General features: G+C 36.4%; 1 protein-coding gene across 1 annotated transcript in view; it reads left to right on the forward strand.

The window, feature by feature from the left end:
• LOC134261983 (neuroglian-like) overlaps window positions 1-11,978 on the forward strand; it is a gene marked incomplete at its 5' end in the record, with an annotated part of 183,150 nt that extends 171,172 nt beyond the window's left edge. Inside the window, one exon of the mRNA XM_062744366.1 lies at window positions 11,429-11,978. Coding sequence (XP_062600350.1) covers window positions 11,429-11,636 — 208 coding nt within the window. The remainder of the gene's footprint in view (window positions 1-11,428) is intronic.
• Window positions 11,979-12,418: the final 440 nt, after the last annotated feature.

The raw sequence follows: 12,418 nt of genomic DNA on the forward strand, positions 1-12,418 counted from the left end.
TAACCTGAGGTTGTGTCATGACTTTGAACCAAGGTCATTTATGCAAGTTCAAGGTCACTGACAGAAATTCATAATTCGTGTGTGGTCTGTATCTTTAGTCTTTATTTTTTTATTAGACTGCACCTTCGTTTTATTCATAAAAAAATATAATGAGCTAGTACATTTGCACTAAAAATGTTTTAGCATTTCTCTCTTTTCTTAGATCCATAAAATATTCATGATTTGGCACCTCTGAAAAACCCAGCGGGGGTATTTTGTCCCTTTTGTACAATTCCAGTTTTATGCTACTCCACACTTGTGACTGAGCAGCACTTTAGTCATAAAAAGTTTTATGCAAGAAAATATTTTATTGCCTATTTAGATTTTTAATACCCCAAATATGTTACCTTTTTTAGTGCAAAAAGTCGCACAATAATTTACAAGCATTAATTTGCAAGATTTATTCAATGATAATTATTAATATTCAAAATATTTTTACCTTTAAGATTATATTTATTGCAATGGTTACATCTGATAAAATATAGTAAGTGCAAAAAGGTCAGCTTGATTGCACCATAGCTCGGTAAGATGCACACTGACCCGAATTTTCTTTGCAATTTTGAGTCATAGTATATGAGTACTTATCCACATTATACTTCTCAAAAAAATCCTTTATAAAACAAATTTCACGAGTGACATATGCCTTAATATAATTATATATTTTTAATTTGTATTTGTTTGTTAAGTTACTTTGGCCAAAGTGTATATATAGTCATTTGGCTATTGTTTCTTAGATTAGCTGTATGGCCCCCGACCATTCTGAAATACGATAAGATGCGTTATTATTTTTTTTTAGGTCACCTGAGTAACTCAGGTGACCTATTGCTATCCGTTTTCGTCCGTCGTCGTGTGTCGTGCGTCGTGTGTTAACATTTAAACATTTTCAGCTTCTTCTCTGAAACCACTGAACCAATTTCAACCAAATTTGGTATACAGCATCTATGGGTGAAGGGGAACAAAAATTGTGAATTTCATGGTCCCTGCCCCCCTGGGGCCTGGGGGGCGGGGCAAAAACCACTAAAATTATTGCAATCTTTAAAAATCTTCTTCTTTACTCCTGGACATCAAGCAGGCAAACTGTTGTTATGAATGTAATGAGCATTGAGTCCTCTACTTAAATTGTGAAATTCATGGCCCCAGGGTCAGGGGTTCTAGTGCTAGGGCGGGGCTACAAAGATTATATAGTGAAAATGCATGATTTCTTTGAAAATCTTCTTCTCTGCTCCTAGGTATTAAATAAAATAACCAAGCACATAGTTATGATGAGCAAGAGTGCCTCTTCCTAAATTGTGAATTTTATGACCCCAGGGTCAGGGGTTCTGGTGTTAGGGCGGGGCTCTATTGGTTATATAGTGAAAATGCATTAATTCTTTGAAAATCTTCTTCTCTACTTCTGGGTATTAAATAAACTAACTAAGCACATAGTTATGATGAGCAAGAGTGCCTCTTTCAAAATTGTGAATTTTATGACCCCAGGGTCAGGGGTTCTGGTGTTAGGGCGGGGCTCTTTTGGTTATTTAGTGAAAATGCATTAATTCTTTGAAAATCTTCTTCTCTACCTCTGGGTATTAAATAAACTAACTAAGCACATAGTTATGATGAGCAAGAGTGCCTCTTTCAAAATTGTGAATTTTATGACCCCAGGGTCAGGGGTTCTGGTGTTAGGGCGGGGCTCTATTGGTTATATAGTGAAAATGCATTTATTCTTTGGAAATCTTCTTCTCTACTTCTGGGTATTAAATAAACTAACTAAGTACTTAGTTATAATGAGCAAGAGTGCCTCTTTCAAAATTGTGAATTTTGTGGCCCCAGGGTCAGGGGTTCTGGTGTTAGGGCGGGGCTCTTTTGGTTATATAGTGAAAATGCATTTATTCTTTGGAAATCTTCTTCTCTGCTCCTGGGTATTAAATAAACTAACCAAGCACATAGTTATGATGAGCAAGAGTGCCTCTTTCAAAATTGTGAATTTTGTGACCCCAGGGTCAGGGGTTCTGGTGTTTGGGTGGGGCTCTATTGGTTATTTAGTGAAAATGCATTAATTCTTTGAAAATCTTCTTCTCTACTTTGGTATTAAATTATATAGTGAAAATGCCTCTTTCAAAATTTATTTTTCTTCTGGTGTTAGGGCAGGGCTGTATTGGTTATATAGTGAAAATGCATTTATTCTTTGAAATTCTTTCCTTTGCTCCTGTGTTTAATGCCAATGATCCAAATATATATATTCATGATGAAGAAAGGTGCACCTAGCAAAATGGCTATTTTTTATGCCCCCGCCCCTTCCCTGGGTCGGGGTGAGGGGGGGGGGTACAAAGTCTGAAAATAAATTAATGCTTTGAAATTTGCTCTTTGGTGTGTTAATCAACCATTTTATGATAAAGTTTGCAAAATTTTGAAATATGTGGCCCCAGGATCAGTTGTTCCTTTGGGATGAGGTGTACAACTGGTTATAAAGTGGAAGTGCATTTTCTCTTAATGTTACTCTGATCTACCTCTGGGTATTAAGTAAATAGAGTTAGCATGCTAAGTCTAAATTATTATAAGCAATGGTACCTCTTTCAAAATTGTGAATTGCGAATTCTGGTTTAAAACATGAACCAAATTTAATTGTTTGAAAGTTGTTGCACAATACTCAGGTGACCTATAAGGCCCGTGGGCCTCTTGTTTTTTAAGGAAAGTTTATTTCAATATTCATTAATTTTATTATGAACTTTAAATTTAATGAGATAAATATGAATGAATATAAAAGATAAAGAAATGGGCTGAAGGGCCTTTTACCTTTTACCTGTCTTCTTAATTATGTTCCCCAAACAAAGTTGGGGAACATATCGTTTTTACTCTGTTTCTTCTTCTTCTTATTATTATTATTAAGGTCTTCCGTCTTCAGCGGAAGACCTTATTGTTTTTCTTAGGTTTCTTGTCCACTATTTATTAAGGTCTTCCGTCTTCAGCGGAAGACCTTTCTATTATTCTTAGGTTTCCTTTCCACAGTTTTTATTATTTTTTTTCTTACATATTTTGTGCACGCTAGTTCTCGAAAACGGGTTGTTCGATTTTCATGAAACTTTCAGGACTGATAGAACTTCAAAAAATCTAGGTATATATATTTTTTTGTTTTGATGACGTCACTTCCGGTTTGGAGATTTCTGCGATTTTGTGACTATTAGAGGGTCACTTTGTCCGGCAATGTTCTCAAAAACTATTGAAGGTAGAAGTGTGAAATTTTCAGGGATGCAAGAGCAACCTTTGGAGAAGTGCCTTTTGTATATTACAACTACCGGAAGTGCGAAGCGCCGACGCTCGCTATGGCTCGAAAATAGTCCTATCAAGAATTTCAAAATTTTTAATACCTTTTCTACGATAACTTTTTACCTAGAAATATTTTGTTAAGACATGTAGAACACAAGAAGTGTAGAATTACAAGATCTTTCAAGTGATAGCTGCAAAAAAGTGCTGGCCCCTAAAATGAAGGGCCTACAGGGGCTGAAAGTTTTTCCTTTATATCTCAAAAAGTATTGGGAATTTGTAATACGTCAAAAAAGCAAAGTTGTTCGAAATATCAAGCTTAATTTACGGGCGTCGTCAAAATATACCCGACGACGTCACTTCCGGCCAAACCGGAAGTTGTCGAAAAACGCATATTTTTGCCGTTCTTGACAAGTTTTTGGGTTAAAATATGTCTCTGGGAGCTTAAAAAATAATCTTCCGTCCATCGTCGGTACTTCAGGTCAAACCGGAAGTAGCAAAAAATGGCTTATTTTTGCATTATATAACTTAGCATTAGAGGATTCAAAGCATTTTTGGGCGTTATTTCTCTTTTTTGTTATAAATGAAAGCTACTACTTCCGGTCAAACAGGATGTAAGACCTACTCGTTGCTTTGCAACGAGCTTTGCTCTAGTCTTCTTCTTATTTTTTTTCTTACCGATTTTGTGCACGCGAGTTCTCGGAAACGGTTCGATGGATTTTCATGAAACTTTCAGGTCTGATAGAACATCAAAAAATCTAGAAAAAAATTTTTTTATTTTGATGACGTCACTTCCGGTTCGGAGATTTTCGCAATTTTGTCATTTTTAGAGGGTCACTTTGTCCGGCAATGTTCTCAAAAACCGTTGAAGATAGAAGTATGAAATTTTCAGTGATGATAGATCAACCTTTGGAGAAGTGCATTGAGTATATCATTTTCACCGGAAGTAGGTAGCACCGACGCTCGCTATGGCCCGAAAATAGTCCTATCAGGAATTTCAAAATATTTAGCACCTTTTCTACGATAAATTTTTACCTAGAAATATTTTGTTAAAACATGTAGAACAAAAAAGATGTAGAATATCAAGATCTACCAAATGATATCTCGAAAAAAGGGCTGGCCCCTTAAATTAGGGGCCTGGAGGGGCCGAAAGTTTTTCCTTTATATCTCAAAAAGTTTTGAGAATTTGTGATACGTCAAAGAAGCAAAGTTGTTCAAAATGTCAAGCTTAATCTATTGGAGTCGTCAAAATACGCCCGGCGTCGTCACTTCCGGCCAAACCGGAAGTAGTCAGAAAACGCCTATTTTTGCCGTTCTTGATAAGTTTTTTGGTAACATATGTCTCTGGGAGCGTTAAAATTAATTTTCCGTCCGTCATCATCACTTCCGGTCAAACCAGTAAATAGCTTATTTTTGCATTAATTAACATGGATTTGGAGGATTCAAACCATTTTTGGGCGTTATTTCTCATTTTTGTTAAAAATGAAAGCTACTTCCGGTCAAACAGGACGGAAGACTTACTCTTGCTTTGCAACGAGCTTTGCTCTAGTTATTATTAAGGTCTTCCGTCTTCAGCGGAAGACCTTCTTGTTATTCTTAGGTTTCTTTTTCACTTTTATTATTCTTTTTTTTCTTACCGATTTTGTGCACGCGATTTCTCAAAAATGGCTCGATGGATTTCCATGAAACTTTCAGGACTTATGTAACATTACTTGAACCTTATGCATTTTTTTCGGATTTGATGACGTCACTTCCGGTTCGGAGATATGGTCGATTTTACGATTTTTGAAGGGTCAGGTTGTCCGCAGACTTTCTAACAAATGGCTCTAGATAGAAACACAAACTTTCAGGTATGATAGATCAAAGTCTATAGATATGTATAACGTAATTCATTTTTATCGGAAGTGCCGCACGTCGGCGCTCGCTATGGCCCGAAAATAGACAAATCGCGAATTTCAAAAATTTTAATACCTTTTCTAAGATATCTTTTTACCTAGAAATATTTTGTTAAGACATATAGAACAAAAGAAGTGTAAAATTCCAAGACCTTTCAAATGATCTCTAGAAAAAAGGGCTGGCCCCTTAAATTAGGGGCCTAGAGGGGCCGAAAGTTTTTTCTTAATATCTCAAAATCTATATAGAATTTGTAATACGTCAGAGAAGCAAAGTTGTTCAAAATGTCAAGCTAAATCTATTGGCGTCGTCAAAATTCGTCCAGCGACGTCACTTCCGGCCAAACCGGAAGTAGTTGGAAAACGCGTATTTTTGCAGTTCTTGACAAGTTTTTGGGTGACAAATGTCTCTGGGAGCATAAAAATTAATTTTACGTCCGTCGTCGTCACTTCCGGTCACACCGGAAGTAGCAAAAAATGGCCTATTTTGCATTAATTAACATATCTTTAGAGGATTCAAGCTATTTTGGGGAGTTATTTCTCATTCTTGTTAAAAAAAATCTACTTCCGGTCAAACAGGACGGAAGACCTACTCGTTGCTTTGCAACGAGCTTTGCTCTAGTAATTTTTCTTCTTCCTGGGAAAATCTTTTCCGCGAGTGATCTTGTAAACTACACATTTGATTAAGGTGAAACCTTTTTAGGGTCACTAGGCATGTTATGTAGATTTGCGGAACGAAGGTCATTTTGCGTGCACGTGCTTGCAAGAGCGTGCACATGCAACACGTGAAATGACCAATATAATGAATATAGCGGTAACTTTTTCAATTTTTGATGAAATGCTTTGAAACTGACAATATGATGATATAGTAGTAGAACAGACAAGATGACATGGTCAAAATAGCAAGATCTCACGCGCATGCACGTGCGCTTCGCTCTGATTGGCTGAAACTAAAGTCTCAATATCTTTCTTGTTTTTCGACAAAATCCTTTGAAATTTTGAACATCATAAAGATCTACAGCATGGTGTAAGAATTATTACAAAAAGCATGCGCATGCACGTGTGCTGCAATCTGATTGGCTGAAACTTTAAATGTCCATAACTTTCTTAGTTTTCAACGAAACAAGATACAATTTTGAATATAAATAAAATAATGGATTCCTACATAATGGTGCTATCAAAATGAATGCACGAACATGCATTCATGCACAAATATGCAAAATGGCCAATATTTTTTAAAAACAGTAAAATGTATATTGTAAAGAATTTTTTTTATTTATTCTCACATCATGCCATGATCATCTTGCATGTGCATGCACGTGCGTGTGCGTACAATGCGTTAAATGACATATAATTGATGTCATTGTAGCTTTTATAATCCTTTGATACTGATCATATTTTTAAAAATGTCTTACAGGTATTTGGCACAAAGAGGGAATTGGGGAGCGTTTGGGGAACATCTGTAACGGTCCCCGTTACAATTAGCACTAGTTTTAATTATTTAATATATATATTTCTCCATAATTATTTCAATAGTGGTTGAGAGTGCTTTTCAGTAACAAACATAGGTGACAACGGCTATTGAAATATGACCACTATTGAAATACTTATTTCAATAGTGGTTGAGTGCATTTCAATACCAAACAAAGATTGCAACCACTATTGAAATAATGTTCACTTTTGAAATAAAGATTTCAACAGTGATTACAATATAGATTTCAAAAGTGATTCTGAGTTTTAGGACTTCATATTGTGGCGGTCAGCCGGGTTCGATCGCCGGTGGCCAGATAGCTCACTTGGTAGAGCACCTGACCGGAGTTTCAGGGGGCCCGGGTTCCAATCCCGGTCTGGTCTGCTGCATTTTCTCCTCTCCCGTTACATTTGGTGCCGTGCCATGCCCTGGAATTGACAGGTGAAAGACCTGCCAGGGATGTGCCTGGGTTGGGGTCTTTGGAGGGCCAAAGACCTTTAAGGAGGGAGGAATGTGGCGGTCAGCCGGGTTCGATCGCCGGTGGCCAGATAAATCAGTTGGTAGAGCACCTGACCGGAGTTTCAGGGGGCCCGGGTTTGAATCCCGGTCTGGTTCGCTGCATTTTCTCCTATCCCGTTACAATATCTTTAGAAGTGGAGATGTTTGTGAGATCAATATGAGACCCTGGAATACTGCTAAGAAATCCCACCAAGTGATATAAAAATATTTTGGATATCATAATTATATAACAGTGTTGTGTTTTGTGTGCACTATGCCAAAATAGTACTCAGGGTTTGACACATGGTGCACAAGCCTCGGTCTTGTGCACATTGTGTCAAACCCTGACTACTATTTTGGCATAGTGCACGCAAAACACAAAACTACTGTTATTATTATGCTGACTGTTGTATAAAAATGTCAAAATTTTCTCCATTTCCAATGTTTCCTCACCTTTCACATTTTTATGTAAGCACACCCCTATTATGACATCATGCTGTGCTACATATACGTCATAATCTGTTTTATTTTGAATAATCCAAGCATAAGGTATAACGAACATATAGTTTTAGAGAATTATAGTTGAGTGAAGGGGGCAAAATAGCAAGAAATTATTTTAGAAAAAATATCTTGTTTATTTTTAGCTCTACTGGTCAGAGACCAGAAGAGCTTATGCGATAGTAATGCGTCCGTCGTCCGTCCGTCTGTCTGTCTGTCTGTCTGTCCGTCTGTAAACAATTTTTCAAAATGCTACTCCTCCTACAGTTTTGGTCTGATTTCAGTATAACTTGGCACACAAGTAGACTTCACTAAGATACATAATTCTGTGTATCGGTTTTTGATTTCGATGAACGGTGTTGCCGTGGTTACTAAAAATAGAAATTTCTGTGGAATTCTTTCAAAATGCTACTTCTCCTATAGTTTTGGTCTGATTTCAATATAACTTGGCACACAAGTAGACTACACTAAGATACATAATTCTGTATATCGGTTTTTTATTTCGATGAACGGTGTTGCTGTTGTTACTAAAAATAGAAATTTCTGTGAAATTGTTTCAAAATGCTAATCCTCCTATAGTTTTGGTCTGATTTCAGCATAACTTGGCACACAAGTAGATTACACTACTACAATTCTGGGTATCGGTTTTTGATTTCGATGAACGGTGTTGCTGTGGTTACTAAAATTAGAAATTTCTGTGAAATTCTTTCAAAATGCTACTCCTCCTACAGTTTTGGTCTGATTTCAATATAACTTGGCACACAAGTAGACTACACGTAGATACATAATTCTGTATATCAGTTTTTCACTTCAATGAATGGTGTTGCCATGGTTACTAAAAATAGAAATTTCTGTTAAATATTCTTAAAATGCTACTCCAAATACAGTTTTAGTCTGATTATAATATAATGTGGCATGCAAGTAGACTACACTAAGAACATAAAGAGACTTAATCAAGGATCATTATTCCATTTATTGCTGTTGAAAAGTTTCAATTTCCAACTGCGTAAGTACTTTTCTCTTCCTCTGCTATAAGTACAAACCAGTAGAGCTTCAGTCTCGACAGAGACTTCTGGTTCTTATTTATTGGTAAAATATTTTAAACTAAGTTTATATACTGTAAACCAACTTTTATTCGTGATGACTTTATTTCGCGATTTACCAAGGATAAACTAGTTTGCGACAATTAATTTTCACGATCAAGCCTTTTTTGATCTGTTGTTAATAGACACACGCACTTTAAGGACAGGTTCGCGGCGATAAATTTTCGCGATGACTAGGATCTCTCAAACTTCGCGAAAATTTCTCGCACATGAATAAAAGTTGGTTTACAGTATATTATATTACGGATATAACGATAACAGCGTCTATGGCGTAATTGAAAGCGTGTTGGACTGACAATCTCGGGGTCGTGAGTTCACTCCAGGCGTGGGTGCAGTCGGGTTTTCTTCAGAAAATGAAGCCATGCACTATTTAGGCATAGTATGCTTACACTATATAAATCTATAGAATACTATGCACTAATAGTAGGGTATGGGTTTTGTAGAGACAAACTGACAGGAAGAATAATAATCAGAAATAGTAGTAAAAAGTCTGCACTAAATCTTGTCCAGAGTTAAATGTCGTATTGTTAGGCAATATTTTCGTTATGGGGCATACTGAAATTATTATTACTTTTAATTTTCCCTATAAAAATAGAATTTTAGTTTCTGTAACCTGTAATTTTCTGAAACCTAATACATGTACTTTTAGGAATTGAACAAAATGTACTTGGGCCTTGCAAAAATTCTACGTTAATTGTCAATTTTCCTCTTTGTGCATCACAGTGTCTTTTTAATAGTTAAGTTATTGCAATAAGTCTTGCAATGTGGTTTAGATAATGGGTTAATTATCAACAAATATCAAAAGAATTATTCAGATCACTTTTGAAAACTATATTTCAATCACTATTGAAAACTTTATTTCAATAATGAACATTATTTCGGCGTTAGCATCGGCGTCCCGGTTAAAGTTTTACTAGCAGGTCCATTCCCAAGTAACTATCAGCCCTACCCAGACTAAACTTGCATTGATGATGCATCTAGGGGTGGACACTACCAGACTTGCTTCGGATGCTGGATCTGAATTACATTTTCCAGATGAGTGACCAGGTTAAAGTTTTTGGAGCAGGTCCATTCCCAAGTAACTATAAGCCCTACCGGACCCAACTTGCATGGATGATGCATCTCGGGATGAACACTACCAGACTTGCTTCGGATGCTGGATCTGAATTACATTTTCCAGATAAGTGACCAGGTTAAAGTTTATGGAGCAGGTCCATTCCCAAGTAACTATAAGACCTACCCAGACCAAACTTGCATGGATGATGCATCTGGTGATGAACATTACCCCACCTCTGTTGATTTGTCCAAAAAATCTTGGCTAAGTCTGTCACGTGAAGGCGGTGGATTACTTATACCCGGTCAGTTGTAAATCGATACCCGGTCGATGTATTAGGCAACTAACACAACGTGATGTCATAATAGGCACAGTATAAGCTTGATGAAGCATTTAGCAGAGAAAATCGTTTATAAAGCACTGATAAAATGTAAATGTTTCATTGGTGGGGTAAATTCATTACACAGTCTTTTAGTGACAGGGTACAGGATGATACCTGGTTAGTAAATTTCATACCTGACTCGGCTCCGCCTCGCCAGGTATGAAATTTACTAACCAGGTATCATTCCGTATCCTGTCACTAAAAGACTATGTAACTAATACTACCACACTTGCTTCGGATGCTGGATCTGACCTACATTTTCAAGATGAGTGACCAGGTTAACGTTTTGGGAGCAGATCCATTCCCAAGTTACTATAAGACCTACCCAGACTAAACTTGCATGGATGATGCATCTAGAGATGGACACTACCACACTTGCTTCGAATGCTGGATCTGACCTACATTTTTCAGAGTGACCAGGATAAAGTCCTTTCCCAAATAACTATAAGCCCTAACTGGACCAATTTAACTTGCATGGATGATGCATCTAAGGATGGACAATCTAAACTTGCTTGGCATGCTTGATCTGACCTACATTTTCCAGACGAGTGACCAGGTTAAAGTTTTTGGAACAGGTCAATCCCCAAAAAACTTTAATACCTGTTTAAACAGAACTTGCTTGAATATTCTTGTCAGAATAAATACAAACTGTGTAGAAAAAATATGATGTGAGATTTGCATTACTTAAACTGATAACATTCTTCGAGGTGAGCTTCTTAATCTTTGATTACCTTTGATTTTTCTTCAAATTTTCATGCCACAAAGCATTTATAGGTTTATGTGTAGAGTCAAATCTGTTAAATTCATGACTCCTGGGGTTGAGATTAAGCCACAATAACTGATTTATATAAATAAAACAAGTCAGTTCAAGTTCTACTTTTATTCTTTGCCTTTGGGAACTACTTAGCCATTGCACAATATGATAACAAGTTGCAACATCAAGAAACACATGCATACAAATAACATCATTATACAAAACTGAACAAAGATGAAATGTTTAAATGTACAAGTAAGGCCAATGGCTCTTGTTGAAATTGCACCTACAATATGCAAATTGTGAAGATATGTAATGGGCCAATGACCTTGTAAATTTTCTAGGCCGATGGCCTAGTAGTCTGTCTGATTAAAGTCTTGCTTAGGGATACAAATACCTGTGTGTGTGTGTGTGTGTGTGTGTGTGTGTGTGTGTGTGTGTGTTGCTCTCTGTGGATCTGAACAATGACATTAAAATTTGTGATTTTATTTCAGCTCAGAAAAGCAGCCGTTGGCAGAAAACTCATTTGATGACATGGACAAAAGAGCAATGGGAAGTGATAAAGACAGCTTGGAGGAATATGGTGATGTTGATCCCTCCAAATTTAATGAAGATGGTTCCTTTATTGGTCAATATGGAAATCAGCAAGCTACAACACCATCTGAAGCTGCAGTCACTTCTGCTATGCATAATTTGATATAAAAATTTATAACTCTATGCTGCACACTTAGAGTTAAGTACAAACATTCATATTCCCAATAAATTATTTGTATATTCATCAGAAAAATGTAAATGTTTATAATAAAGTGTGTTGTAATTTAAGCAAACTCATTGCAAAAACCATGTGTGTCAGGGTTATTTCCACCTGCATAATGTATTATTTGTGGTGAATAAAATATTTACATGAAATCTTAAGTCTGTGTCAGTAATACAAACACGCATTTGTATGTCAATGCGAGGATTCAATCCTTGTTTTGGTCTTCTTCTTTTTTTCTTTGATTGTTGGTATAATTATGTTTTTAAATAAATATTGATTGATTGATAGTAACTGTTGTAATTGTTTAAGGCCGAGTCGATAATATGCATATGCGATAATATCCATGATTTGATAAATTATATTACGCTGGGTTTTCTATAAAAATAAAATTTAGCAAGATTAAAAGGGTATTTGTCAAAAAATGAAAAATGACAATTCCCAAAAATTGAAATATTCAAATATTTTTCACGTAGGAGCATGCATCAATCTTTTAGGGTTGTTATGCCCTCCTTCGAAGAAGGGAGGGCATATTGCTTTGCTGCTGTCCGTCGGTCTGTCGGTCGGTCTGTCGGTCCATTTAGTTTCCGTTCATTTTCTTCACATCCGTTGCACATACTGAAATGAAATTTGGTATACAGGTTTATCAGGTAAATATCTAGGCCAAGTTCTGTTTTGGGTTAATATGTAACTGACTTATCTGGGCCTGGAATTGAGCAAAGAATTTTCT

The sequence above is a fragment of the Saccostrea cucullata genome, unplaced genomic scaffold, assembly GCF_032062105.1.
Source record: "Saccostrea cucullata isolate Sc308-1 unplaced genomic scaffold, CSIRO_AGI_Scuc_v1 ctg916, whole genome shotgun sequence".
Lineage (NCBI taxonomy): Eukaryota > Metazoa > Mollusca > Bivalvia > Ostreida > Ostreidae > Saccostrea > Saccostrea cuccullata.